General features: G+C 36.2%; 1 protein-coding gene across 3 annotated transcripts in view; it reads left to right on the top strand.

Moving 5' to 3' along the window:
* The window catches only part of LOC128018552 (serine-rich coiled-coil domain-containing protein 1), a 72,576-nt gene that overhangs the window by 8,843 nt on the left and 37,732 nt on the right, over window positions 1-26,001 (top strand). For all 3 annotated transcript variants that reach the window (XM_052604130.1, XM_052604129.1, XM_052604131.1), the window contains exons 4-7: window positions 8,970-9,060; window positions 9,831-9,945; window positions 21,343-21,484; window positions 24,850-24,927. In XM_052604130.1, coding sequence (XP_052460090.1) covers window positions 8,970-9,060; window positions 9,831-9,945; window positions 21,343-21,484; window positions 24,850-24,927 — 426 coding nt within the window. The remainder of the gene's footprint in view (window positions 1-8,969; window positions 9,061-9,830; window positions 9,946-21,342; window positions 21,485-24,849; window positions 24,928-26,001) is intronic.

Below are 26,001 nucleotides of genomic sequence, written 5' to 3'. Positions count from 1 at the left end.
AAATGCATTTAATCAAAACATCAGTAGCAGTATTGGTATCAATAAAACTGGCCTTCATTAATAATAAGCTGCTTATTAAAAATATGTCATTAAACACATATTCAGAATATGCTATATTAATGTTGTTTCTACATTAATTTGGAGGTCCAGTGTGAAATTATTGTTAACAATAAATATATTTATATGCAGTAAATTGTGATATGCTGGTTGCTCTCTTCGATGCAGTTCCAGTGTATCCAAATATATATGGACCTAACTATATAATAATAGCCCCAGTACTCATAACATTCATTATACTGAAAAGGATGGAAAATGTATTTTTCATAAATTCACACTTTTGTATTCCACAGAAGAAAGTAAGTCCAACGACTAATTAAATAGAGAGCGGTTGTGTGTATTCAAGAGGTTTCAACTGACTGTAGGATAAATACACCTTTACTTAGAAGGTCCAGATTGTGTTTAGTCAGTGTTGTGGCACAACCTAGACTTGAAGAAAAAAGTACACTCAAATCTACTCTGAAAAGTAATTAAACCCAGAGCAGGTGAAAGATATAAGAACATTTCCAAGTCATTAAATATATGCCGCTGAATGCAGTTAAATCAATAATTACGAAATGGAACAGTATGGCACTGCTGTAAATCAACCTTGAACAGTATGTCCTCAAACTGAGCTACTGTGCGAGAATTCAACTTCAGTTTCATTTAGAAATATTATGATGGTGAAATATCAGGTTCACAACATAAAACAGTCTGAGCCTTTTTGTTCTGCAGGTATTTATTAAAGCCACCATCTGTGTATTAAAAGCAGACTACAGAAAAATACTGTCCTTTTAATATCTCCACAATGAACCTGTGGATTATGCGTAATAACAGGAGCACTGTTCACAGCAGGCCATCTGTAGTCCAAGAGTGATTGTGTTGAAGTTTGTTAAAGGCGGTGGAGCAGTTCTTTAATTCCTGTAGTGGTCTTTTAGTGAGAACAAAATATATTTAAAGCGCTAACTGTTAGAATGCTAAAAGATTACTACCTAAGACCTCCGATATATAAAGACACTCCTATTATTATTAATCGGATGAAATGCAATGTGCATTATGGTGTAACAAATAACGCCTTCTATATTAAAGAGAGCCAGTTGTCAGTTGGTTCCTGCAGCTGCCATTAGAAACTCTGGTTGCCATAGATACAGTCATTGTCCTGAAACCCACACTTGGGACTGACTATGACTGCATATGAGCATTGGATGGGCCAACCAGAAATATAAACTTTTTCTAATGCTATTTGAGCATGAAAATAATTTTTTTTTGATGATTTGAAATATGTTAAATATGATTTGAACGTCGTCTTTTTTTTTTACTGTGAATGTGGCAAAGAGTTTTCATTAGATTTCAGGATTCCCCCATTCAAGTCGATAGGACACCCAAAATAGCTGCCTGGAGGCATTGCAAATATGGCTGCCAAGTGAACTGAACTTTGGTACTGCACACTTTCAGCATGCTAAAACACTTTCAAATATTTAAAAAATTGTGTCTCCATATAAATGCACAAATGCTGAAAATATATAGTCGACCTAACAGAATAGTAACAAGATAGTCAACCATACTAAGGGGCTGTTCACATATCGCACCTAAAAACGCGTGGAAAACGCTAAGCGCACCGCTTTCTCCTTCTTTCTAAAGGCTGTTGCGCCCCTGAGGCGTCTGCCTTTGCTAAGCAACCATGACGGGCTCTCTCCATGAAGACGCGGAAATTTCAGCAAAGGATAAATGGATTTGCAGCTCTAAAAATCGCTTGCAGTAGCTCTGCTACTAAATTTATTTCAAAATGGCAATCCAAAATGGAAAAGTTGAGATGTTTTTAACTTGATGCGGTGCGGTTGCGCCTGGAAAAACGGGCGCGTCGCACCCATAGACTGTAAAAAATATGGACGTAGTGTCCATGACATCACCCATAGACTCCTCAATAGCGGTTTTGAAGCCTAAAGTGTGCAGAGCGGGCCGTTGCCATCTTGGAAGCGCGTCACTGCGCGACTCTCCCGGATAATCGAAATTGCTGAAGCCACGCCCACCTAGCGCGACTGCATTATCAGCAGCGGCAATCCACCTGTCACTCAAGTGGCCACGCCCTTAATTATGCAGAACTTTAAGGCTTAATATAATTTAAACAGATGAGTGCGTGTCGCGTGTCGCTTCCATTATGAGCGTGCATACTGCGTGCCTACATTGGAGATGACGAACTTGAGCGGGCAAAAGACGCGATATGTGAATGGCCCCTAACCCATCTCTATTGACTTGTAGCCTGCTGCCTGAAAATATACACTGATTTGAATTTGAATTATTTAAACAATTATTCGAACAGTTGTTCGAAAGTTTGGGATTGTTAAGATTTTATAATGCTTTTAAAAGAAGTACCTTATGCCCACCAAGACTGCATTATTTGATCAAAAATACAAAAACAGCAATATTGTTCAATATTATTGCAATTTAAAATAATTATGTTTTAATATATATTTTTTCTATTTTATTATATTGTAATTTATTCCTGTGATGGCAAAGCTCAATTTTCAGCAGCCATTACTTCAGTCTTTAGTGTCACACGATCATCCAGAAAGTCATTCTAATTTGGGACCCAGGACCACAAAACCAGTCTTAAGTGTCAATTTTTCATCTGAAAGCTGAATAAATACATTTTCCATTGATGTATGGTTTATCAGGACTGGACTATATTTGGCCGAGATACAACTATTTAAACATCTGGAATCTGAGGCTGCAAAAAAAATCTAAATATTTCGAAAATCGCCTTTTGAAGTTGTCCAAATGAATTCTTAGCAATGTATATTACTAATCAAATATTAAGTTTTAATATATTTACAGTAGGAAATGTACTTAATAAATTAATGGAACATGATCTTTGCTTAATATCCTAATGATTTTTATTTTGTGGCTATTGCTAAAAAAGATACCCCAGCAACTTAAGACTGGTTTTGTGGTCCAGGGTCACATATTATTTTGGTGATCAAGAAATGTTCCTTAAATTTCCTTAAATTGTGGGGCTTAATATTTTGTGGAAACCATAATACAGGATTCTTTGATGAATAGAAAGTTCAAAAGAGCAGCATTTCTTTGAAATCTAAATCTTTTGTAATATTATAAATGTCAATTTTGAATAATTTAATGTGTTCTTGCTGAATAAAACTATAATTTCAAGGAAATTATACCTCAAGGAAAAAAAAAACCCTTATTGAACATTTGAATGCTAGTAGTTAGTAGTGACTATTTTTAGCTGGTGCCAGTCACTGGTGTTATAGGGCTAACAGATAAAGATTTTACACAGGAATACAATTAGTAATGCAAATCAATGGCTCATACTTTTGGCTGGTTCCTACAAAGTTGTAAAGGCTTTGTTTGGCTTAATGTAGCCTGTACCTGCACAGCTTGAGGCCAAAGTAATTGCTCTTGTTTTCCAGCGTAGCGGAGGAAAAACACCACATCCTGTGTTATTGTTCTTTAATGCTTGCTAAGGTGCCACTGCTAATTTGTCATCAAGTCTTGTGTTGTGCAAAATTTGTGAGTGAGGGTTACCTTTACTGTGGCTGGGCTGACCTGGCCTTTCCATTTACATTATCCTGTTTGGCAGTTGTTCTTGGATGAAGCTACATCCTGAAGGCAGCATGTCTGAGCAGGTTTGTCAACAGAAAATCTTAGGAAACATGTTGTATTTTTTGGGTGACTTTGAGCATCCAGAATCTTTTATTCTTGAAGCTGTGCCAGATAAAGATAAATGTATATGTTGTCCAATGTTTTAGATGCCAGATGAAACCGATTTGTTGAAGGGAAATCCTTTTCTATGGTGCAGTCATTCTCCAGTCAAGTTCACAAAAAGGGCAACATTTTGTGCTGTGCAAACTCCACGGAACAATGAACATTATCATCCGTGATGTCCGATTTGCGAATGAATGAGTTGGTTCTTAATGAATCAGTCTCAGACATGTCCCAAACTCAAAAGTTGTTTGTATGAATTGGTCTAATAACTCACTCGCTTACTGAAGTGTGTTAATTTCAAATGAACTTAAGCATGAAAAACAGTGATATTTATAAAACACATACACATACACACACATATATATTCTGAATGTCCCATTTTAAAAGCCAATTGCTACCTACTTATTTTTATTTTAAAGGGGTGCTATAATGCTTTAGTTAGTCTGTAATGTTGCTTTAAAAAAAATAACTGAAAAGATACAAAGCTCATAGTTCACTTCAAAAGGAGATGTTTTATTGAACAGAAATCACTTTTCAAAAACTAAAATGAACGTCTCATTTGGACTATAACACATATTTTCTGATGAATGGGACAAGACCTGGTTGAGCTGCATTAGAGAAGGTAACACAGAGACATGATAGCTTTCCCAAGGCAGATGAACTTAAGAGTCATTACAATCTTCCGGGTTTAAATCGCGCTCAAATTGATTTGATTTTGACACTATATTTACACTGAAGCTCACAGGCAGCTATGGTAAGGGGCATGACATTTCCCGACCAGGTGCAGAGCGTAGCCAATCACAGCACAGACTGGCTCAGCTAACCAATCACAGCACATTTCGTATTTCAGGAGGCAGACTTTCATTTGATACTATTTGGAGAGAGGTGTTGTAATAATGTAAAATATGTGAAAAATAATGTTTATCAAACAACCTAGTATGAGATCCTGTTCTAGTACACCCCCAAAACAATATCAAGACTTTGTAAAAGAGCATTATAGGACCCCTTTAAGCCCTCTTTAAAAATATATTGTGTGTGTATGGAGAATCTGTTATAATTATTATTTTTTTTTTTTTGAGACTGTAATCACCAAAGAATGTAAATGCGCAGTAACACACTTTTTATGGGGATGACTCTCATAACTTTTTATGTAAACACAAAGACAGGCAGGAAAAGGGAAGCATTCCATTGTCACAGTGAGGAATTGTGCTCTTCTCACTGCTCTCAGGGGAAGCATGCCAGCTACTTCTCTCTGTGTTCTTCAAACATTCACATTTGAGGAATTACAGCAGTTTACCATTTCTGTAATCTTTGGCCAACAAGCTTGTAAATCACATAAGTGTCATTTGGTAAATTTGTTTTGCTTTTTGCTGCTCCATTTGCATCAATATTGTTCTTGTTTGATACAGCCTAATTGTCTTTAGCTTGTAATCAACCTTCATATTGTGGAGCAGGTGACTTTGGTCTTGCCGATGAATGAAACTTTTGGCAGCAGCAAGTGTTAGTTAGGGGAATGTGCCTAAGGGCCTGAGTTTCACTTATAAGAAAGCTTCTTTATTGAATGAGGCCTGTTGTAACACTATAAAACTTGACAATCACTGGAAGAAGGAGGCGGGAACCGGCGGACATTCAAATGAAGTTTTAATAATAAAATAAAGATAAAACAGCATGACAGCCCCTCGCGGACGACTGCCGCGCACAAACAAAAACCAAAACACAAAATAAAACCCAGGCCTGGTCCTCTCTCGTCCTTCACTGTCGTAGCTCCTCTTTTGTATTCTTCCGATCTCCTCTGTGGTTTTTGAGACCGGTGAGTGGAGCAGGTGTCGCCCATTTCCAATCACTCCCACGGCTCTCGGTCCCGCACCACTCGTCAAATCTGTATTTCAAAATTATTTGTAGTTTTGCTCAATATGTTGTGGCCTAGACTTGAAATTGGCCGGTATTTCTTTAATTGAGGTTGTCTCTGCAATATTGAAACCTTTTCAATCCAAAGTTGCTAAACATTATTCAACAGTGTTATTAAATTGTTCTTTAAGATTATTTTAGGTAGGCATTTGAGGATGACAAAGACGATCTAAATGTAAAGATGAAATTACGTTATTTGAGCTGTGTTGTGTCTCATCAAATACGATGGGGAGATTTTCTTTTTAAACTATTTAAAGGGGTCATATGATGTGATTTCAAGTTTTCCTTTCCCTTTGGAGTGTTACAAGCTGTTCGTGAATAGATGAGGTCCCTAAAGTTGCAAAGACTAAAGTCTCAAACCCCAAAATATATTCTTTATAAAATGAAGACTTGTCCACGTTCTACTAAAACACCTTGTTTAAACACGCCCCACATGTCTACGTCACGATGTAGGGAGATTGGCATAACACCGCCCAAATCTTCATGCAAAGAAAGAAGGCGTAATTTTATTGTTGCTGACACCACAGCCGCCACGTTTGAAGATGTGTGTTTTGTTGTGAAAGCAAAAATACTTTGTTTGGCCTTCCAGAAGAGGAAACGACTAGAAATCAGTGATGTTAAGTTGTTAAGTTTTTTACAACACTGTTCCAGAACAGTTCAACCCAAATATTCAGATGTGTGCAATGCATTTTATGGAGGACTGTTTCCTGGTCCTGGGAGAGAAGGTTACAATGCCAGCTGTTCTGAATCGCACGTTTACATATTTAAAAGATTTGCCACTGATGATGCCAACGCGTTTTGTATAGTAGCCCTTGTTGTTTCTCTGATCACAAATACAGACATGGTTCAATGTTTACGTGGCGTGATGCAATGTGTAAAAAGACAGTATAAGTCATTATAATCTGTAATTATGTTTCCACACTGGATGCAGTAACTGCCTCATTTCTAATGGGATTGAATGTTTTTGTCTTGTCACCCCGGTGTTCTGACCGAGACACGGCATCACCGTATGGTAAGAGGCATAACGTTTCCATCACATGCTTGAGGCATTCAGACAATTACAATACATTGGATAGCTGGCCAATCAGAGCACACCTTTACAGAACGATGAGCTTTGTAAAAATCGATGTATTTCAGAAAGGAGGGGCATTGAGGAGAAACAATAATATACAGTATGAGGAAAATGTTTATTTTTTTCACCTTAAACCACATAAACACATTTCATTACACCAAATACACGAAATCTTTTTAGCAACAACATATGACCCCCTTAGTAAACCTGTGCGGTATCTTGCAACCAATAACTTATGCTGGTGTCCAAAACTAACACATTGCCCCTTGCTGATCATGCGAAAAATGGGTTTGAATCTATCCCATGTCATCTCTCTATTTTTTACCAATTCTCCCTAATATTATTTCAATATCTCACTACTGTACCAAGAGGCTCAAGATGTTCTTAACGTCTTGCAGTGGACTTTAAGTATAGGCGCCCTGAGTTCAGCTCAGGTCATTTCCTAATCCATAGGATACAATTGTGCAAATGTTTTCTGACTCCTCATACTAATTTCTGGTAGCAGCACAGAGGTTTTATCTTTGCATAACCTGCTGTGTAACTTGTTAGATTGCCTTCTTAAATAGTGTTTCTGTGTTTATTTTCTCACAGGGTTATTATTATTTTTTTAAGTGATTCCTGATATACAAAGGGATGAAAGTTGTTTACATTGCCATTGAACGGTTTTGTCCTTTTTGTCGAGGGCTGCAGGATATTTCATTAATAAGTAAAGCATGTTTTCTCCTGACACTGACATGAAAAGATCAGAAAAGTCAATCTGAATGTCGGGAGATGGAGACTGAGTCACACCAAATGTCAGCTCTCTGTTACTTTCTCAGTCCCTCAGAAATTTTTATAGAGGGTTTTTGTCTTTTGTGCTCCTGTTGTCAATATCTTTGTCTGTGATTAGTGACCTTAGTTGATTGAGACAGTTTGCAAGCTTATGCACAAAACCAACTGGCCGTTTATGTTCACAAGGACATTTCTGAACCATGACGCTGGTCTTCGTTAATATATCTAAATAAGCTGTCAGAACAGGTCACTGAATAAGGCCATTCACTTCATCAATATTATGTTCTTACTAAAATTGCAACAGTAGTGATGCATTATGTTCATTTAGTCATTTGGCATCATAATATTTCATTACGGTAAAGGCCAGGCCATTTCATATCCTGAGAGTCTTAATCAGGTGCCCAGCGACCTTTTAATTTCTAGCAAAGTCAAAGTTAAGGCTTTTTGTTGTTGTTCTGATTTACTATCCACTCGTTTTCTCTTGTCTTGCTTAATTAGTCACAGAGCTGTGATTTTCCACTTCAGTAGGACACAATAGCTGCTCTTTTGCCTTTTTGTCTTTTACATGCACTTTTAAATCAAATTGGCTTGAAATATTCCATATTAGATGCTGCATGTGTTCTAGAATAAACTAACCGTTTTTTTTTTTTTTTTTTTACTTTTAGCTTTCAATCTTAAGGTGTTCTTTTCATGCTGGGCACAAGATGGCAGTGTGACACTTTGGTTAGAGCAATATTCAGGTTTTCTGTTTCTTGAGTGCACAGTGGAATTGTTATTATTATGATTATTATTTTTGTGCTGTTTAGTTGGATATGTGGAAAGGTTGCTGTGTAGGCATCTTTGAGTCAAATTAAATCCTTTTGTCATCTAGCTTTAATAAAGAGACCATGACACAAAACTGGGGGTTTAGGCCGAATTTAAGAAAGCCATTAGTCTTTTTTTTTTTTTTACTGCAAAGTAGCTTTACAATGGATTCTAAATATGTCATAACTGGTAAAATATCAATGTTGTTTGGACAGCAGGACTTCTTCCTATTGGCCTGGTCATTAAATTTTAAGTTGTTCTCATTTTTACCATTTTTGCTTCACAAACAAATGATTGATGTATGCATTTATAAAATGTATACATATGCCATATTTATAGTTTATAAACGATGTGCTTAATTTTTTTTCTAAATAAATCATGAATAATACATTTCAAATAAATGCACAATACATTTTTATATTTAGATCATATATCTGACTTTCTAAAAAAGAACTGGGAATAATGCATACTATAAATGTACATTTACTATATTCTTTAATTCTAAATTAATTAAATATCTGAAACTACACAACTTCATTTGTTGGTCAATTATGGCATGGAATGTAAAATAGACCCAGAGCAATATTCATGGAGCTCTCCTTAGCAAAAATGTTTTATTTTGGCCCTTGCATGATAGTGTTATTCCCTTTTCCAGGATGTTTTGAATAACCTTGGCTCATCTGAGTTGGATGAGGATGACCTGATGCTGGATCTTGACCTCTCTGATGACCAGCGACCTCACCATGGTATGTTTTTACCAGACTCCAGTTGCTCTCTTCTTTCTGCGAGAGAAAAACAATTTCTCGAGACAAACATACTTTTTATGAGAGATAAATGCCACAATAAAAGTCTGAACTCTTCAACATGTATTGTGGCGTTTATCTCTCATTCATATTCATGCCGTTAAATCTGTGAATATCTTGTTATAGCAATTACATATCCTTATAATAGCTGCGTCGCTTGAAGAAATTATTTTTGTCGTAGATGAAAAAAGATGAGACCTTATTCCCCCCAGCTTTAGCTGAAGAAGACATGGGCAAGTCGTCAGATTTTAATACCTTGTAAAGTATTACACCATAAAGTTATGCACAAACACAATTATGAATTAGTCATGTCGTCATCTTAAATTTCTAAGTGTTCTGATATTTGAGGAGGACTTGCATCAGCACGTGACTCTACATGTTAACATGCACCACAGGCAAAGCCTCTAGACAGATAAACACTGTGAATGTCATTGCTGATATTTACCAGAGCATTTTTTATTTTTTTGCAAAAGAAGTAAATTTCGAAGCGCCTATGCATGAGGTCATTTTGGCATGAACTATAGAGTGTTTCTCAGCTGGTTTGCTTCAGGACCCAGATTACACATTGGACAATTGGCGACCCAACAATGTACAAAATGTTGTTTATTGTACAAAAATGTCTTATAAATGAAGACCTTATTTCTGGAAAATAAAAACACTTGACATTTGTTTTCACCCAGAAGCTTTTTTCCCCCCTTAATTTGCTGTTACAGCCTCACGGGAGGATTCGAGTCAATCCCTTGCATCATGCCTTAACCTGCTGCCCTCACCTCTGGAGGCCCCCACCGACAGGACCCCTGGAAGAGAGCCCAAGGAGACCCCCCTCAGGTATCGTTTCCTCACTGCAGTTTCTCTGCATACTCTTAATTTAACAGATGCACTGTGAACATTAATGTTTCAACAGGGGAGATAATGTTACATTCCCATTTTATTGACTCAGTAATGGTGTTTACCTAGTGTTACAAATCACACCGTGATCCTCCAATTGTTTCAAGAACGGAATAGATTTGCAGAGCACAACAACAAGGATTTTTCTGCTAGTCCAGTCAGACTTGTAGTCCAGATTGTTACTGCCTGCCAACATTTTCACCAGCACTACAAGAAAATGGATATAAAAAAAAAAAAAAAAAAAAAAAAAAAAAATATATATATATATATATATATATATATATATATATATATATATATATATATATATATATATATATATATATATATATTTTTTTTTTTTTTTATTATTATTCAGCAAGGATGCAGTGCATTCATCAAAAGTGACTGTAAAGGGATTTACAATGTTACAAAAATACATTTTAAATAAATGCTGTTCTTTTGAACTTTCTATTAATTAAAAAGGTATCACTGTTTCCACAAAATTATTAAGCAGCATAATTGTTTTCATCATTGATTATAATAAGAAATATTTCTTGCACAAGATCAGCTTAGTAGAATGATTTCTCTAGGATCATGTAAAGGCTGGAGTAATGGCTCTGAAAAATCACTTTTGCCATTACAGAAATACATTTTAAAATGCATTCAAAAAGAAAACAATTATTTAAAATTGTAATAATATTTTACAATATTACTGTATTTTTGATCAAATAAATGCAGTCTTGGTGAGAATGTTCGAAAACATTTTAAAATCTTAAAAAATTAGTTGGCACTGTAGTGCAGAGACATTATAAAATTCATATTTGTTCCAAGTCCTCTTTATAAAATCATTTCATTTCTTAAAAAAGATGATAATTCCTAAAATGTTTTTTTTGTTTGTTTTTTTTGGTCCATACACCAAATATCACCTTTTGATTTCCACAGAAGAAAGAATGTGATGTAAGTGATCTCTGCTTTAGTTTGACATATGTTATGAATATATGCAAGTGAAAGCTATTAAATTTTTATAAATGAACATAAATAATATAAAACTGGAAATTGTGGCTGAAAGTAAAAAAAAAATAAAAAAAATAAATAGTAACAATCTTTGATGTACAAAAAAACTGCAAGCATGTCAAATGATCCATCATCATCCATCATGTAAATAATGATGGATGATATATTGATGCAATTACGTTTTTGTTTCCTGAGAATTTCTCCCTCTCTATGTGTGGCATAAGTATATTGCATTATTCTAAGAATTTTCATTTTGGGGCATCAGTACACATTTGAGGGATTGTCCTACTATGTTAAACAGAAGCAAGGATTAAGCCAGATTGGAAACATTTGGATGAAATGAATTCACAGAGTACCAAGTAAACTACAGCGATCACAAACTAGCAAGCCAAGAAATACACTCATGACAATGCTGATGTGAGATGAAACTAATTTATACAGCTGTGTTCTCAGTGGATGCCTATTTCATCCACTGCTTTGCATTTTGTTCCTTAAACTATCAAAGTTTCTCTGATGTATTTATGAGCATTGACTGCGCCAACAGTTTGTATGATTAGATAACATTCTCTCAAACTCTGTCTACTCTGACTGGCAGTTTTATTCTCATGGGTAATAACAGCAGATTCATTTCAAAACTGGATAAATCCCATGTGGACACAGAGCAAATTATATTAGCATGGAAATTAGCCTAGAAAATTGAATACATTTCCTGACCTTATAATTATTTGTACAGATTTTAAAGCATGCCCCAAAATAGAGCAATTTATTTTGAAATTATTACACAATGTACCCAACCTACTACATGTCAACTAATTGTAATAGGACCTGTATCGGTTTTCTGCATAAGTAGAAGGTTGGATGTTTAAATGCAACACCACTGTGCCAAATATTACCTTATATTGCTGAAAAGTTATGAGTGGTACTTTTCCAAACCTACACCGTTATATGAAATTTTATAGTATATTTGAGCTAGCGAATGCCTCATAAAAGCCGTGCTGCTGCTAGAAAGCGTATTTTCAGCTTGTCAGCAGATGGTGATTGAATGACCTTGTCTTGATATCTTTGACACAGTTTTGAATGAGATTACCGAGTAGCCCTGCAAGCCAGTTTTCTTTGGTTTATGCCGCATCTGAGGAAATTCTGTCTAAATTTATGGTACTACAATTTATGGTACCTCAGGACTGTTCTGTTCTCATCATGTTTAAGATCTCACAGTTTGTGCTATGATTGTCTGACCCTGTTATTGATAAGGGTTTGTGCTTTTTCATCATCAGACAATCTTTAGTCTATGATCTTTAGTATATATATATATATATATATATATATATATATATATATATATGTGTATATGTGTGTGTGTGTGTGTGTGTGTGTGTCTATATATATATATATATATATATATATAGATTTTTTTTTATAATAATAAAATAATGTTTTCACTAAAGGAAGCATACTGCTTTGGAACAACACAAGGGTGAGTAAATAATCACAAACTTTCATTTCTGGTAGAACTGTCCTTTTTTTGCTCTTAGCGTCTAATAATTCACCCAGAGTTGAAAATAATGAAACTCAAAAGAAGTAAAGTAGTTGGCTTTTTCTCATGTTTGTCAAATTCATCATTCAGAAGACTCGGGAGAGAAACGGCTGCAAAGATGCATGGGATTGTGGTATAGTGTCATTATGGTGGGGAGGTGTCAGCTAGTATAGATGTCTTTAATGGACAGTGGCTGGGAGGCCCGTTTTCTGCCGCGAGTCAGCTCAGCTAGAGTTGAGGATGCACTGTTTGATGGGCTATAATCTTACACCCTGACTAAGTGACAAGATATATTATCCCAAGGCGAAATCCGGGCTGTTGGTGTGGAAAACGCATCAGCCATCAGCGAGACTGATGCACGGCAGCTCGTGTTATGTTTTTCTCGATCAGTGACGCAACGTTAGCCCATTTTACAGCTCTGACGAGAGGCAGAAGGAAGTGTTGTGCTCTGTGAAGGGAGGCAGAAAGATGAAGTTATAGGAAGAGATGAAAAAAAAGATCTCAGTCCATCTTAGAAGTGCTGCCAAAGACAGTGTATAAAGGTTTATAATTGGTTTTATCATATTTTAATTTAATGGAAACTGAAATCCTTGACTATATATATATATTTCTAATGATATATTTTGATTTAGTACTGCTAACAGCAATGTCGTATAAGAGAAAAAAAATCTAATTGTTCTTAAGGACCATTCAGTTTTATTGTACTCTAGATCGTATTTTGTTCGTCTTTTCTTTAGAGGTGCACTCAGCTGTTTTTCCTCATTAAAAGTTTGACCTGAAGAAATGAACAGCTTTTTTTTTTCTTTATGACTTGAAGCCTCTGTTGTCTGTCTGCTATGAACAGGCATGTTTGCTGTAGAGCTGCACGGTCGTGATGTTGATCTGTCGGTCAAACCAGAAAGTGAATTCATCACAAGTTCCCAAAAGAATTAACCGACAACAACAAAAACAGCTACTACTCAAATGTTGTTATTATTATTATTACTACTACTACATGTCAATAATGATGACAGTAAATTATAATAATTCCAACAACAGTGAAAATATTTAAAAAAATGTATTATTATATGTTAGTAGTAGTGTTGATGTTAATATAAATATTAATAATCATGTTTACATTCTACAGAGTTCTTACAGAGCTCATGGGTTTTTATAAAGCACACACATGAAAGTACACCGCCTGCAAAATGTAAACAGCAACTTGCTGAGTGCACCTTTAGCCCAGAGCCAGACAGAGAAATGCTGAGACTCAAAGCTCACGACCAGCTGGGTTCTTTCTTTCTCTCTCTCTCTCTTTTCCTCATGTCCTTCAGGAGCAGGTTTGCTTCAGCAGGGGGCAGACTCCTCAGCTCTCCGCAAGCTGTGGTCCTCCACAACAGAAGGCAGCATGTCTGGCCTTGTGCTACTTTCCAAGTCTCCTTAAGTCTGTCAAGGTGATTCAAAGAAAGAGCGTGAGAGGGGACTTTCAAGGAAACGCGGGTGTGACAAAACGAACACTAGACTTTTATTTTGAGCATAACTAATTACTGAGATTCTTTTTCTGTACTGTGGAGTTGGGGTGTCAATTCCTAACCTTTGATCGCACTCTCGGTTGTGGTGTTGCGTTGATTTCTCCACAGTCTCTCTGTGTGTGTGTGCGTGTGTGTGCGTGTGTGTGTGTGTGAGAGAGAGAGAGACTGAGAGAGATCTCTGGCTTGGGGAAAGTCTCCTGGGGCTCTGGCTGAGTCACAGCGCCAGATCCCATTGTTGTCACACGTAGCAAGGAAGCTTGTGACATCACTCATTGGACTCACAGTCTTTGTAAAGCTGACCGCCTCTTCGCCTGATGTGCATTCACAAGCCATGAAATGTTAAAGCACAAGTGATTCTTAGTCATAAATGGCAAACGATTTTTTTTGAGGCCTTTATGACATGTTGACTGTAATTTTCTTCTACATTAAGGATCGATACCTTCTAATAGAAAATTAAAATCTCTTAATGCTTGAGTGATTCATATTTTTTTGAGGGGAGGAACAAAGATTTAACGTTAAATGTCCATTGAATTTGTCCATTTTAAATGAAGCTCATTCATGTAAGACATTCAACAAATGACTCCTCTAAAGGCGTAAATATTTGATCAACCAGAAACATTGCTTTAATGTCAACAAAGCGCCTGCAACCCCTACCACGTCTGCTCTGACATCATCGCTTAACTCCCTGCTAGAAATGAATAAACCACAATTAAGCCACAAGGGACGTCACATAATGAGCAAAATCAACACATTTAAGCTTTTAGGATGTTTGGTGTTGAAAAGTTCAGGGTAAACAAGCAAACAGAGATGATGTCATCGCCGAGGTTGCTGATCCTGGCCGGAAGATAGCCGTCCTCAATAAAAATGAGTCAAAGCTCAAAAATGAGTTTGATGGAGATGGTTGATGGCAGTGTGAAAAACTGTTGACTTCTAGTATTGCTGCCAGAAATCTGAACTGAGTGGTCTGTGAATATGCAATGTTAGTAGTCAAACGATGTATTTTTTTTCTTTCTTTTTAATGCTCATACTAATATAGCACAATATAATGTAATATTTTAATATAATGTAATTGTTTTTAAAAAACATTGGGTGAATTTTTTGTATTACTTTTATTCAGTAAGAATGCTTAAATTGATTTAAAGTGACCATACAAAAATCTATTTCAGATAAATGCTGTTCTTTACAAATTATCAAAGTATAATTTCAAGATTTCACAGATAAATGTAGCATTTTTACATTGTTAATAATAATAATTTTTCCATATATTACATTTTAAAATAAATTAATGACAAATTAATTGGGGTATTTCTAGGAAAATTAAGTATTGTGTATGATTCTGTTACTATTATATAAAATTACTGATACTGTGATAAAAGATTTTGGTCATACCTCCTACACCTCGTGTAAAAATTCATCTTTGTCTGGTAGGGAAGATCATTTACATTTAATTTAATACCTCTTTTCACTCTGTTTTTATCTCTCTCTCTCTCTCTCTCTGATGCTCACATCAAAGCTGAACCCATCTTATGGACTCTCTCAATGTTTACAGCAGTCCATCTCTGTATATTGTTTGGCCAGCAGAAAAAGGGCACAAGTTTTTGGATATCTCACATTACGATAATAACTATACTAGGATGGACTGTGAGCATTTCTCTGATCTGAACCCTGCTCCTGGAAGCCATGCATTCAGATCACTGGTTTTCAAATACATGTCTGTGCAGCTATGGAGTTTGCTCCTTTAGTGCAAACTTAAAAATGCAATTAAAAGAACAAAGGGCCAGTCTTGCCTAATGCTAATGAGGATGCTAATGGCCTAATGAGAAAATTGTGCTAATAGATGTAACACAGAACATTCACTCATCTGAGGGAGTCTTTTGCATCTGACAGATGCCAGTACAGAACTCTGGTGCTGTGCCTGTCAACAACTTGAAATAATACACAGCTTCTAAATGAGAGCTCACGCGGCGGGGATGTCAACCTGTTAAGCAGAGGTTACATGCATAAAAGATCAGACTAGGTGACCGTGTTTGCAGTGGCATAATCAGATCATGGGCAGAAGTGAGGTGATAAAGGATATTATGTCGTGGGGTGGTGCAAGTGACTTAAAGGGGTCATCGGAAACTACATGTACTTTTAAAAGTTGTTTGAACTGAAATGTGTCTTGTCAGTGTGTGTACACAACCACCCTATAATGATAAAAATCCACCTAGTGTTCTTTTTTTTAAAAATCTCGTTTAATAATTTCCCCGTTTTTAAAATCGAGACAGGCCCCTCCCACAATAGTTTGATTGACGTCTTACCTTAGACCAACCCTGAGGGAGCTGTCATCAGTCCACCATTGTTTCACCGCCGGAGTCGATTAAAGTGTTCTGTTGTTGGATGTATTAATGAACATAGCAGTTGTGATTTACTCCCAACATCTGAGCCGCTGAATACACAGTGGATTTTGAACATTCTGAGCTCATTGACACTATGAATTTCAGTTTGTTGTTTTTGTCTTTTGATCTAAGAATTAAAGATATTTTAAATCCAATGTTGTTTTGTGTTCATAACTTTGGATTAAAGATGGTATAAACTTATTCAAGCAATTAAGAGGATTTAGTAAACTTTCAAATCTAGGTTCACTCAAGTCTCTTATAAAAATTACCTAAAAAGTTTACGTTGTTAAATTAAAGGATTAGTTCACTTCCAGAATGAACATTTCCTGATAAATTACTCACCCCTATGTCATCCCAAATGTTCATGTCTTTCTTCAGTCGCAAAGAAATTAAGGTTTTTGAGGAAAACACTCAAGAATTTTTCTCCATATATCGGACTTAAATGGGTTGAAGGTCCAAATTTGCTTTTTCAGTGCAGCTTCAAAGGTCTCTACATGATCCCAGCCGAGCGTGTACACACAAAGAGCACCCAGTAGAGTGGGGGGAGTGAATGTACAGCGCTCTCTTCCACCTTCAATGCCATGCTTGAGGTGCCCTTGAGCAAAGCACCAAACCCCCAACTGCTCCCTGGGCACTGGAGAAAAAAGAAAAAAAAACAAGGCCACCCACTGCTCCGTGTGTGTGTGTGCACTAAGGATGGGATAAATGATGCAGGGCACAAATTCCCAGTATGGGTCACCATCCTTGGCCACGTCACTGGAATAAGGGTCTTATCTAGCAAAATGATTGGTCTTTAAAAGAAATGCTTGAGCATTTTGAGCAACGCTAATATAAATTTATGAATTTCTGAACTTTGTGGAGAAGCTTACCAAGATGGTTGGCAAAGGTCTTTTGTCTACACTGAACAAGTTCTTGCGATTTTAAGTGATGTTGAGAACACAAAAAAAAAAAAAAAAAAAAAATTAAGTTGAGGGGTCAAATACTCTGGTTCAGTCAAATTACAAACTAGCTTAGACAGTAAAAACTTAAAATGTTAAGTTGAATAAACAAATTCAATTTGTGTCAACTTAAAATAATTAAAGCAACTAAACTGCAAAATAATTTTTTAACTGTGTTAGTGTAAACATTGAGACAAAGCTGCAACTGAAGCACAATGAAAAGACCCTGAGGTCAGCAGATTTTAGGTATATCTTGGAGCAAAGTGTGTTCAAAGACCTGATTTATAATAGTATTGCCTTAAAGCTGCAGTAGGTAACTTTTGTAAAAATATATTGCAGATATGAACCGAAATATGTTGCAGATATGTTCACTGAATATAAATCTAACAGAGCACTCCGATCACTAGGATCAAGTCAGTTAGAAATACCAAGGGTTCACACAAAACAAGGGGAGTCTGCCTTTAGTTACTATGCTGCCCGCAGTTGGAATCAGCTTCCAGAAGAGATCAGTTGTGCTAAAACACTAGTCACATTTAAATCTAGACTCAAAACGCATCTTTTTAGCTGTGCATTTGTTGAATGAGCACTGTGCAATGTCCGAACTGATTGCACTATATTTTCACTGTTTTATTATTATTATTATTATTTTTTTTATGTAAAATCATTTTCTAACTGTTTTGAAATGTTTTAATCATTTTAAAAGTTTTAAAATTGCTTGTTTTATTTTTGTTATTATTTTTCTTCATGATTATTTTACTTTCTTTTATGTAAAGCACTTTGAATTACCATGGTGTACGAAATGTGCTATATAAATAAACTTGCCTTGCCTTGCCTTGCCTAAAAATATATTTTTTACATATTTGTTTAACCTGTCATTATGTCCTGACAGTAGAATATGAGACAGATAATCTGTGAAAAAATCAAGCTCCTCTGGCTCCTCCCAGTGGTCCTATTACCATTTGCAGAAATACATCGCTCCCGTTAAGAAACAACCAATCAGAGCTGCAGTCCGTAACTTTGTTTGTGTTCAAAATGTAGAAAAATGTATATAATAAGCGAGTACACCATGAATCCATTTTCCAAACCATGTTTTTAGCTTCTCCTGAATCACTAGGTTGCACCTATAATAAGTGTTTATATTCGGACTATTTTAGATTGCTTCGGGGGTACCTTCTCTATGTCTTCATAGACATAGAGAAGTAGTTCCGGCTACGATGTTCTTCCGCAAGATGCAAGCAGTTCTGTTTATTAACCGCTAGAGTGTCAAAAGTTACCGACTGCAGCTTTAACTAAATATAAATGGTTTGTGTGATATCATATATAATGTACAGGCTTTGTTCCAAAATTTAGTGGGCTGCCTACGTATTAGAATGCATAGGCTTTATTATTGTAAATTAACATGATGGTCCATGGCTGTAGGATTGAAATTACAAACTAAATATCGGTCAAAAGCAAGGTTTAATTTTTGTTTGCATGTTCATATAGGCTAAGTGTTGTCACAGTGTCAGATTCACCTCTCAAATTACTCTAGTTATTGTAGCAATCACATTACTTAAGCCGAATCACAGAGGCCCTGCCATCTAAAATTTTAATTAATGATTGAATCTATAATTAACTGATGCATAGAGCTTCTTTCAAGTAAATGACGTCCCCTTCAAGACAGAATAGTGACATTGAGAGTTATGTTTATAGGAGGTCTGTGTTTTTAATGTGTCTGGAAATTGCTTGAAAGTGCAAGGTGGAGTTCTCTCTTTTTTTTCTTCTTCTTAATTGCTTTTCTGAAAACCATTTCAGAATGCTGTTAAAACACTCAGGTGTCAGAGCTAAAAATCTAGAATTTGTAAGGTACAATATAAACTTCTGCAGTGCTTTGTCTGATTTCCTTTTTGCGTTATAAGCATATTGTTTCCATACTTTTGCTTTTAGAATTCATGTGTGGAATGATCAATTTTTCCATGGCATGATTTGACAAATATATCAGTTGACTCACAGTATGATACAATATTAGAGGAATCTGTTAGGTGCCATAGTCAGTTCTCACAGGCAAAAACAAAGAATGAAGTGTGCTTTAACTGTTGGCTTTCTGTGCAGACACGGAGTTATACTGGCTTTAATATTTGAATGAATATGTTGAATAAGAACACCTTCTCCTATGCCATGTCTCAGCTTGAGGATCATGAATAAGTCAGGATTCTGTCTATGCTTTCTGAGGCATTTAGCAACCCCAGCCATTTATGAAATCTTTTGTCAATTTCGCAAAGCAGAAACACTTGATATTTTCCTTGAGGATGCATAGTGTTTTAACAGTCGATGCTATGGATTGAGAAACAAGAAAACATATTCCCATTTTTCAGAGAGGATGTTTCTAAACGTGATATTTATTGACAAGTGTGAGATGGAAAGCTTGTAACCTGCCATGCAGTAGCAAAGTGAAATTTCACTTTCTTCTGGCAGCTCCAAGGACACTCACCACAAAGACCCTGAAATAAACAGTGTGGTAATGAAAAACGGCAACAAAAGTGTCAGATGTTTGTTCGGTAGCCTGACTGTGTTTATAGACTCTGTAGAGCTCTTGTTGGATGGGTTCCCAGGAATCAATGCTTAATTCTAATCAAAAACTCTTAGGTTCCTTTTGATCTTTGTTATCGGTGTACTTTTAAAAAGCAGAAATACTTAATTATATCTGAAGCACATCGAATTAAATTCGATCTGAAGCCCAGAAACACGTAAAGATGTGATCTTTCTGTTGAGCAGAATCAGATTCGTAATTAGCAAGAGGTCTCTCTTCATGTTTTGTGTGGGATTCTCAATAAGAGATTTTTTTTTATCTGTCCAAATACCCCTGTGCTTCCTTTGAACATAACTTTGATATACGCCGTTGATATACAGTGTGCTTTTGTGTTTTTCAAAAATTAAGAGTGTAAGAGCTTTTTTTCTTGAGATAAGGAAAGATATTGCCTAACCTTTGGGTGGTAAGTCTTTTATATGGTGTACGTCATCCTTGGAAAATTATTTTTTCCCCTGATATAGATGCTGTGTCATTCAGTCAAGATCTCAGTAGATTGGAAAAAAGTAATGTTTTGTAATTCCTTATATAAAGATTAGGATCCACTTAGACTCAATGAAAGGCCTGATGAAGAGGGCATGACTATCCTCTAAAGTGTCTCTCGAGGGTCTTTTCTCCACTCTGGACCTTTGCCTTTCAGTCTTTTCAAGAAGCGCTTCTAATCAAGTTTAATTTGATCCCATTCACTACATGAATGATTGATCTGTTCATTTGCACAGAAATCTGCACAATGCAAACAATAGACAAAATGAGGTTATTTACATTTAATTCCAGTTTAAATTGCAATCAGAGGAGAACAATAATGGTGTTATTGCATTAAAGGGATAGTTCACCCAAAAATGAAAAATGTATGTTTATCTGCTTACCCCAAGGGCATCCAAGATGTAGGTGACTTTGTTTCTTCAGTAGAACACAAACTGAGATTTTAAGCTCAAACTGTTGCAGTCTTATAATGTAAGTGGATGGGAATCACGGCTAAAACATACCAACCAAAATAAACTCTATGGCTCCTGAGGATACATTGATGTGTAAAGACACAAAATGATCGGTCTGTGCAAGAAATTGAACAGTATTTATATTGTTTTTTACCTCTGATTCATGCAATATCTAAACTGTTAGAACTCTCCTGTGCACGTTTTCAGCAGTCGGCGCATGAGGAGTCTTCTTTTTCTTGCTTTATGGCGGATCGCAGACTTATAAGTGCATTACCACCACCTATCTCTCAAATGGACCATTGACACTTCTACATTAGATTATATATAGAGTGTAAATGGTCCAATTGCCTCATGCGCCTGCTGCGGAGAACGCGCACAGGAGGACATTAGGACATTTTTGAGTGGGATTTCTGGTATCTTGACCCCAAAACTCAGACTGTTTCCTGCTCACAGAAATTGTTGTCTTTTGATCTTTCCAGGGAGCAGCGAGCGTTGTCCCTCTGTCTGTCTCGTGATGATGAAACTTTGCCCGGGCTGGAAGCATTGCCGTTCAGGCTGATGCAGCAGGACTGTACAGCGCTAAAGACGCTTCTGCTGCGGTTACGCAGGACCCTGCATGAGGTAATGTTCCACCCTGACAGTTGATTCATGAAGCTGCCATGGCCTTCATCACGAGTACATTAGAACAGGTAGAAGAGCTCTCTGTGCCCTGGCAGTTTCATGCCTCATCATTCAGGGTGAACACCAGGAGGATCTCACACTCAGAAGAGACATATTCAGTCAGTATGTAGACCTTGGTTAGAGTAGAAACTATACTTAATGTGACACGAATGAAAACAAGGCTGTGAGGGAAAGAAAAGATTGTCCATTTTTTGTGTCGATTTTTTTCAGCCAGTAAAATGTTACAGCAAGACTATTACTGTAAAGGTAACTAATTTATCTGCAGATTATTATAATTTTTTTTAATGTAGATTTTATTTTTGACTAAAGTATTTTGTAGAGATTTATCAATGCCATATTGGTTACAAACCCATTTATTATTTCGATTTCTATTAATTGATATCAGTTGATATTGTATATTTATAGTGCATGCTAATTTTTCCATAATATTTTACGTTTAGATTTACCTATGCGATTCTCCAATTATTAGTTTTTTTCTTTTAATATATATTTTTTTAAAACACTAATAATATGACTCTCTTAAATGTCGTTTTTAAGAAATCTCAAAATGGATTTAATTACCGGTATTTATTTAGAAAAAAAAAATAGTGTGAAATTTTAAGATTGCATTCCCACTTTTTTTTGGGGATTTTATTTGAATGCTCTTTGAAGTCACCACAGTAGTAATAATAATAATAATAATAAATAAACTTTAGGTTTTATCTCTTACAATTAATAATGCTAACCCAACTTAATTTATTAACTAGAACACCCTCATTTCCATTCCACTTTCCCCAAGAAGTAGCTGCATAAACTCTGTTTTACATTCCCTCACAATAACAATCACTTTCCTCGGTGAAAGTCCAAATAACAGCACACAACTGGGGAACATGAATATTGAATAGGAAGTTCTTTGGCCTCTTTACTGACTGTTCTCATTAACATGTAAATTAGCCATCTTCCCTCAGCATTTGTAAACTACAGTGTAAAAAAAATCGAAATGACTTGTGCATTACTGCGCTGGGTTTTATATGCTTGACCAGTGAGTATATGCATCTCCTGTTCTTTGTTTCTTCTTGTGTCTTTTGGGCTTTTTGAAACCTTGCTCCTGACTAATTCAGGGCAGCACATTGAGGATGCTGGTTCAGAATGTTCAAAGAGGTTTTGATTTAACCAAATGTTAAGTAATGAATATGAGAAAGGGACATAGATTGTCCACTCACACTTAGTTACTACGAAAGGAAAGCTATAGACTGATATCAGAGCCTAAATCAAGAGCGTTTTACCTCCCAGACATAGTTATTATTATTATATATGTTTTAATGTTACCTAAGCTTGAATTGAACACCTTTGAACATTATGTACTCTAGTGCCTGTTGGCATTCAGAACCTGGCATGGCATCCTTTGTGGAATAAACTGGCTTTGTTTTTTTGTGCGTCTTACCGGTTTCATTTACATAACTATTGCGTTTCCCACCAGCAAAAATAGTTGAGATGTAGCCATGTCCATATAGACCATTCTGATTATTACTTCATATTCTGAGCAGAGATTTTAGTTTAAACATTGAACAGGGTAAATTCTTAAATTACTGTTTTGCATTTTTCAGAAAATCATTTTGACTCTACTTGTGTTGTTTTGTCGTTTAGCAGTTTTAGTTTGAAGGCACTGAATCTTGTTGGAATCTTCTTTAGTGAAACGTTTGTCTTTTGCTTTCATAGCTTCTTTGATAACTTTGCACTTTTCATTACAGTTTTCTTGTCCTCTCCTTGTACTTTTAAATGCAAGCGTAGAAAACACATTAATCAAAAGCAGCACATGCTGGATCAGTCTTGAATTTTTTAATAATTATGGAGTCTGAAATGCTATTTAAAATCCATTCACATATGCTGTGATGCATTTACCAAAATGACATTGTAATGGTTGTGGTATTCTACCTTGTTTGAAATGTATAGACCCGTTGAAACCACTTGATTATAGTCACCTCATTTTCCTGGTATTTTTTCCCCCTCTCTTTCGGTGGAATAACTGAATGTCACGGTGTCCCTCCACAAACACCCATTAATGGTGCTGCTTTAAGAAAGAAAGCATTGCCTCAGAGATGCACTGCTGATTTCTTTAAGTTATATTTTTGTTTTGTTTTAAGTGCTGCTTTAAAAAATCAATTATTTCTGTGTAGATGTACATCACATAGAACTGCTACAGTTAATTACAGTCCTGAGTTTTGTTTTTTTCCCGGAACGTACACATCACAATATTTCTAATTTAAATCATTCCTGCCCAAGGCAGACATAAAGGACTGTGTTTGTGTGAACTTTTTTGTGTTTTTGACACAACTTTGTGAGTATCTGACAATTGATAGGGATGATAATTAGAACTAAACAAACATTTTGTTTATTGTTGCCGAAATAATTGAGGCAAAAGCTGTAAAGGCACAGACACACGTGAAAACGACATGTTTTTGCTTCCATCCGAAAAAGGGATTTACAGCATAGACTAATAAATATTCTTTGAGCTGAAGCTTCACACATCCCTTCAAGTCATACCTGAGACTTGTATTACATCTTGTAAAAAGTGCATAATAGGACCCATTTAAGTTAATTTTCTTTTCTTTTCTTTTGGTTGTGTGTTGTTTTTTATTTTGGCCAATATGAACATTTTTATCATCCTCTTTAGCAGTACAGAAGTGTCTGACATTCATATTATCGCTCGATATTTTGTCTGCAGCTCTCTTCCTCACATTAATATGGGGAAGAGGCAGCAGTAGCGTGATGGAGAGAAGCGTTTGAGGCTACAGCCCAGAGAGGACAGTGCTGTCTGCTCCTCTGTTTGGATGGTATAATTACATAATATATACAACATGAGCTAATTTCCCAGTGTGTTTCGTTAGTGAGTTTTAGAGTAATAACAGTGTGACACAATTTGTGCATTAGGTATCATCAACTTCTTTTAAAGCATTTATTGAACTTGATTAATATTCATTTCTACATATACGTTTTTAAATTAAGTTGTTAAATTTACATTAGTAAATGTGTTATAAATGTACATGAAAAAACATAAATTAACAATAGTACATTAAAAAGTGGGAATTATGATAATTTTGTTATTACACTTATTTTACAGTATTTTCTTGCCAGTTATATTGAAGTCTTTGGCTGTGTGTGTGGGTCACAGCAAAGGTTTATAGTACTGGCAAGTTTAGTAATCTAAGAGGCAACTAGTTTAGAGTGAGATGAGCAGAATTTTATTTATGGTCTTTTTTTTTTTAGTAGTTATTTTCTTTTCATGTGCTCATTAAATATTACAATTTCTGACCTTTGCCTTTCAGAGCACTGAGATCAGTCCTGCCAGCAGCCTTCACTCTCTACCCATAAGCCCCTGCAGTGAGATGTCACTCCCCTTTAAGGTAATTGTCCGCAGTCAGTTTTTTTCAAAATGTGTTTCTTTTCGATTAATAACGTGGATGCACACTTTCTTTGCTGCTGTGGTATTGCTGTCGGGTCACACTTTGATTAAAAACGCTTGAGAAAAAGATTGCAAAGACTGTGGATCAAACATAACAACAGAGCTAAATGACTGCATTGAGACCGAGGTGATTTTCTAACTCCATTGTGCCTCTCCTAAACACACTCCGCTCTTTTCATTCAGGCTTCTCTCTCTGATAGAATTGGTACATTTTCCTCAACCATCAATAAAATGTTCCCACTATCTTGATGAGATTATTTGGTTATTTCCCCTAATCTTGTGGAGATGGGCTACGACTGTCATTGGGAAAGGTTTATCATTTTTGTATGACAAGCTTTTGCGTGGTAGAAGAGGATTTCGTTTTTTCATCAGGACTTTTTTTCGGCTCCAAAATATTGCGAAAGTGGAAACGAGGTCTGCGTCTTTCTCTGTCCTCCTTACTGACCTACATGGAGTGCTAACAGAAGCGACGGTTGCGGCAGCGGATCACGTGACATTCCGGCTCATCCGTAGCCTAGCGCCACGCAGCGGGAGAGGGAAATGCTTAGAATAGGACCCCATGCATTCTGACATTGTGTTCAACTGACAGGAGAGGGGTGGGACTTGTCCTGATTCATCCCGTTAAAAAAAAGGAAACAAATCCCGATTTTAAAAATAAAGCCCTAGAACCCACCTGAGACGGAACCGTGTCACTTCACGTCCTACTTTTAACAGAAAACTTCTCTCACCAAACATTTGTTATCCCCACCTTCTTTATAATTAGAGCCTGTGAAAAGTGTTCTCCTGCAGCGAGAGTGTGGCGTCGGTTAGGGGAATAATGGAGCCTCTTGCTCTGCACCCTGGGAAAACGAGCTTGGACTGGGGTTCCAAAGTCATTCGTCCTGGTGTCCCTGTCAGCTGCGCATTAATAACTCCTTGTTAAGTGGGTGTAGTTGCACAAGCGACTCTGAGTTTATAACATCACAAACCTCTTTATACAGGAATAACTGAGGACATCTATCACATTTACTCCTAT

Source organism: Carassius gibelio, chromosome A8, assembly GCF_023724105.1.
Source record: "Carassius gibelio isolate Cgi1373 ecotype wild population from Czech Republic chromosome A8, carGib1.2-hapl.c, whole genome shotgun sequence".
NCBI lineage: Eukaryota > Metazoa > Chordata > Actinopteri > Cypriniformes > Cyprinidae > Carassius > Carassius gibelio.
The sequence above is the reverse complement of the archived record's forward strand: the minus strand, read 5'-3'. Positions and strand labels throughout refer to the sequence as shown.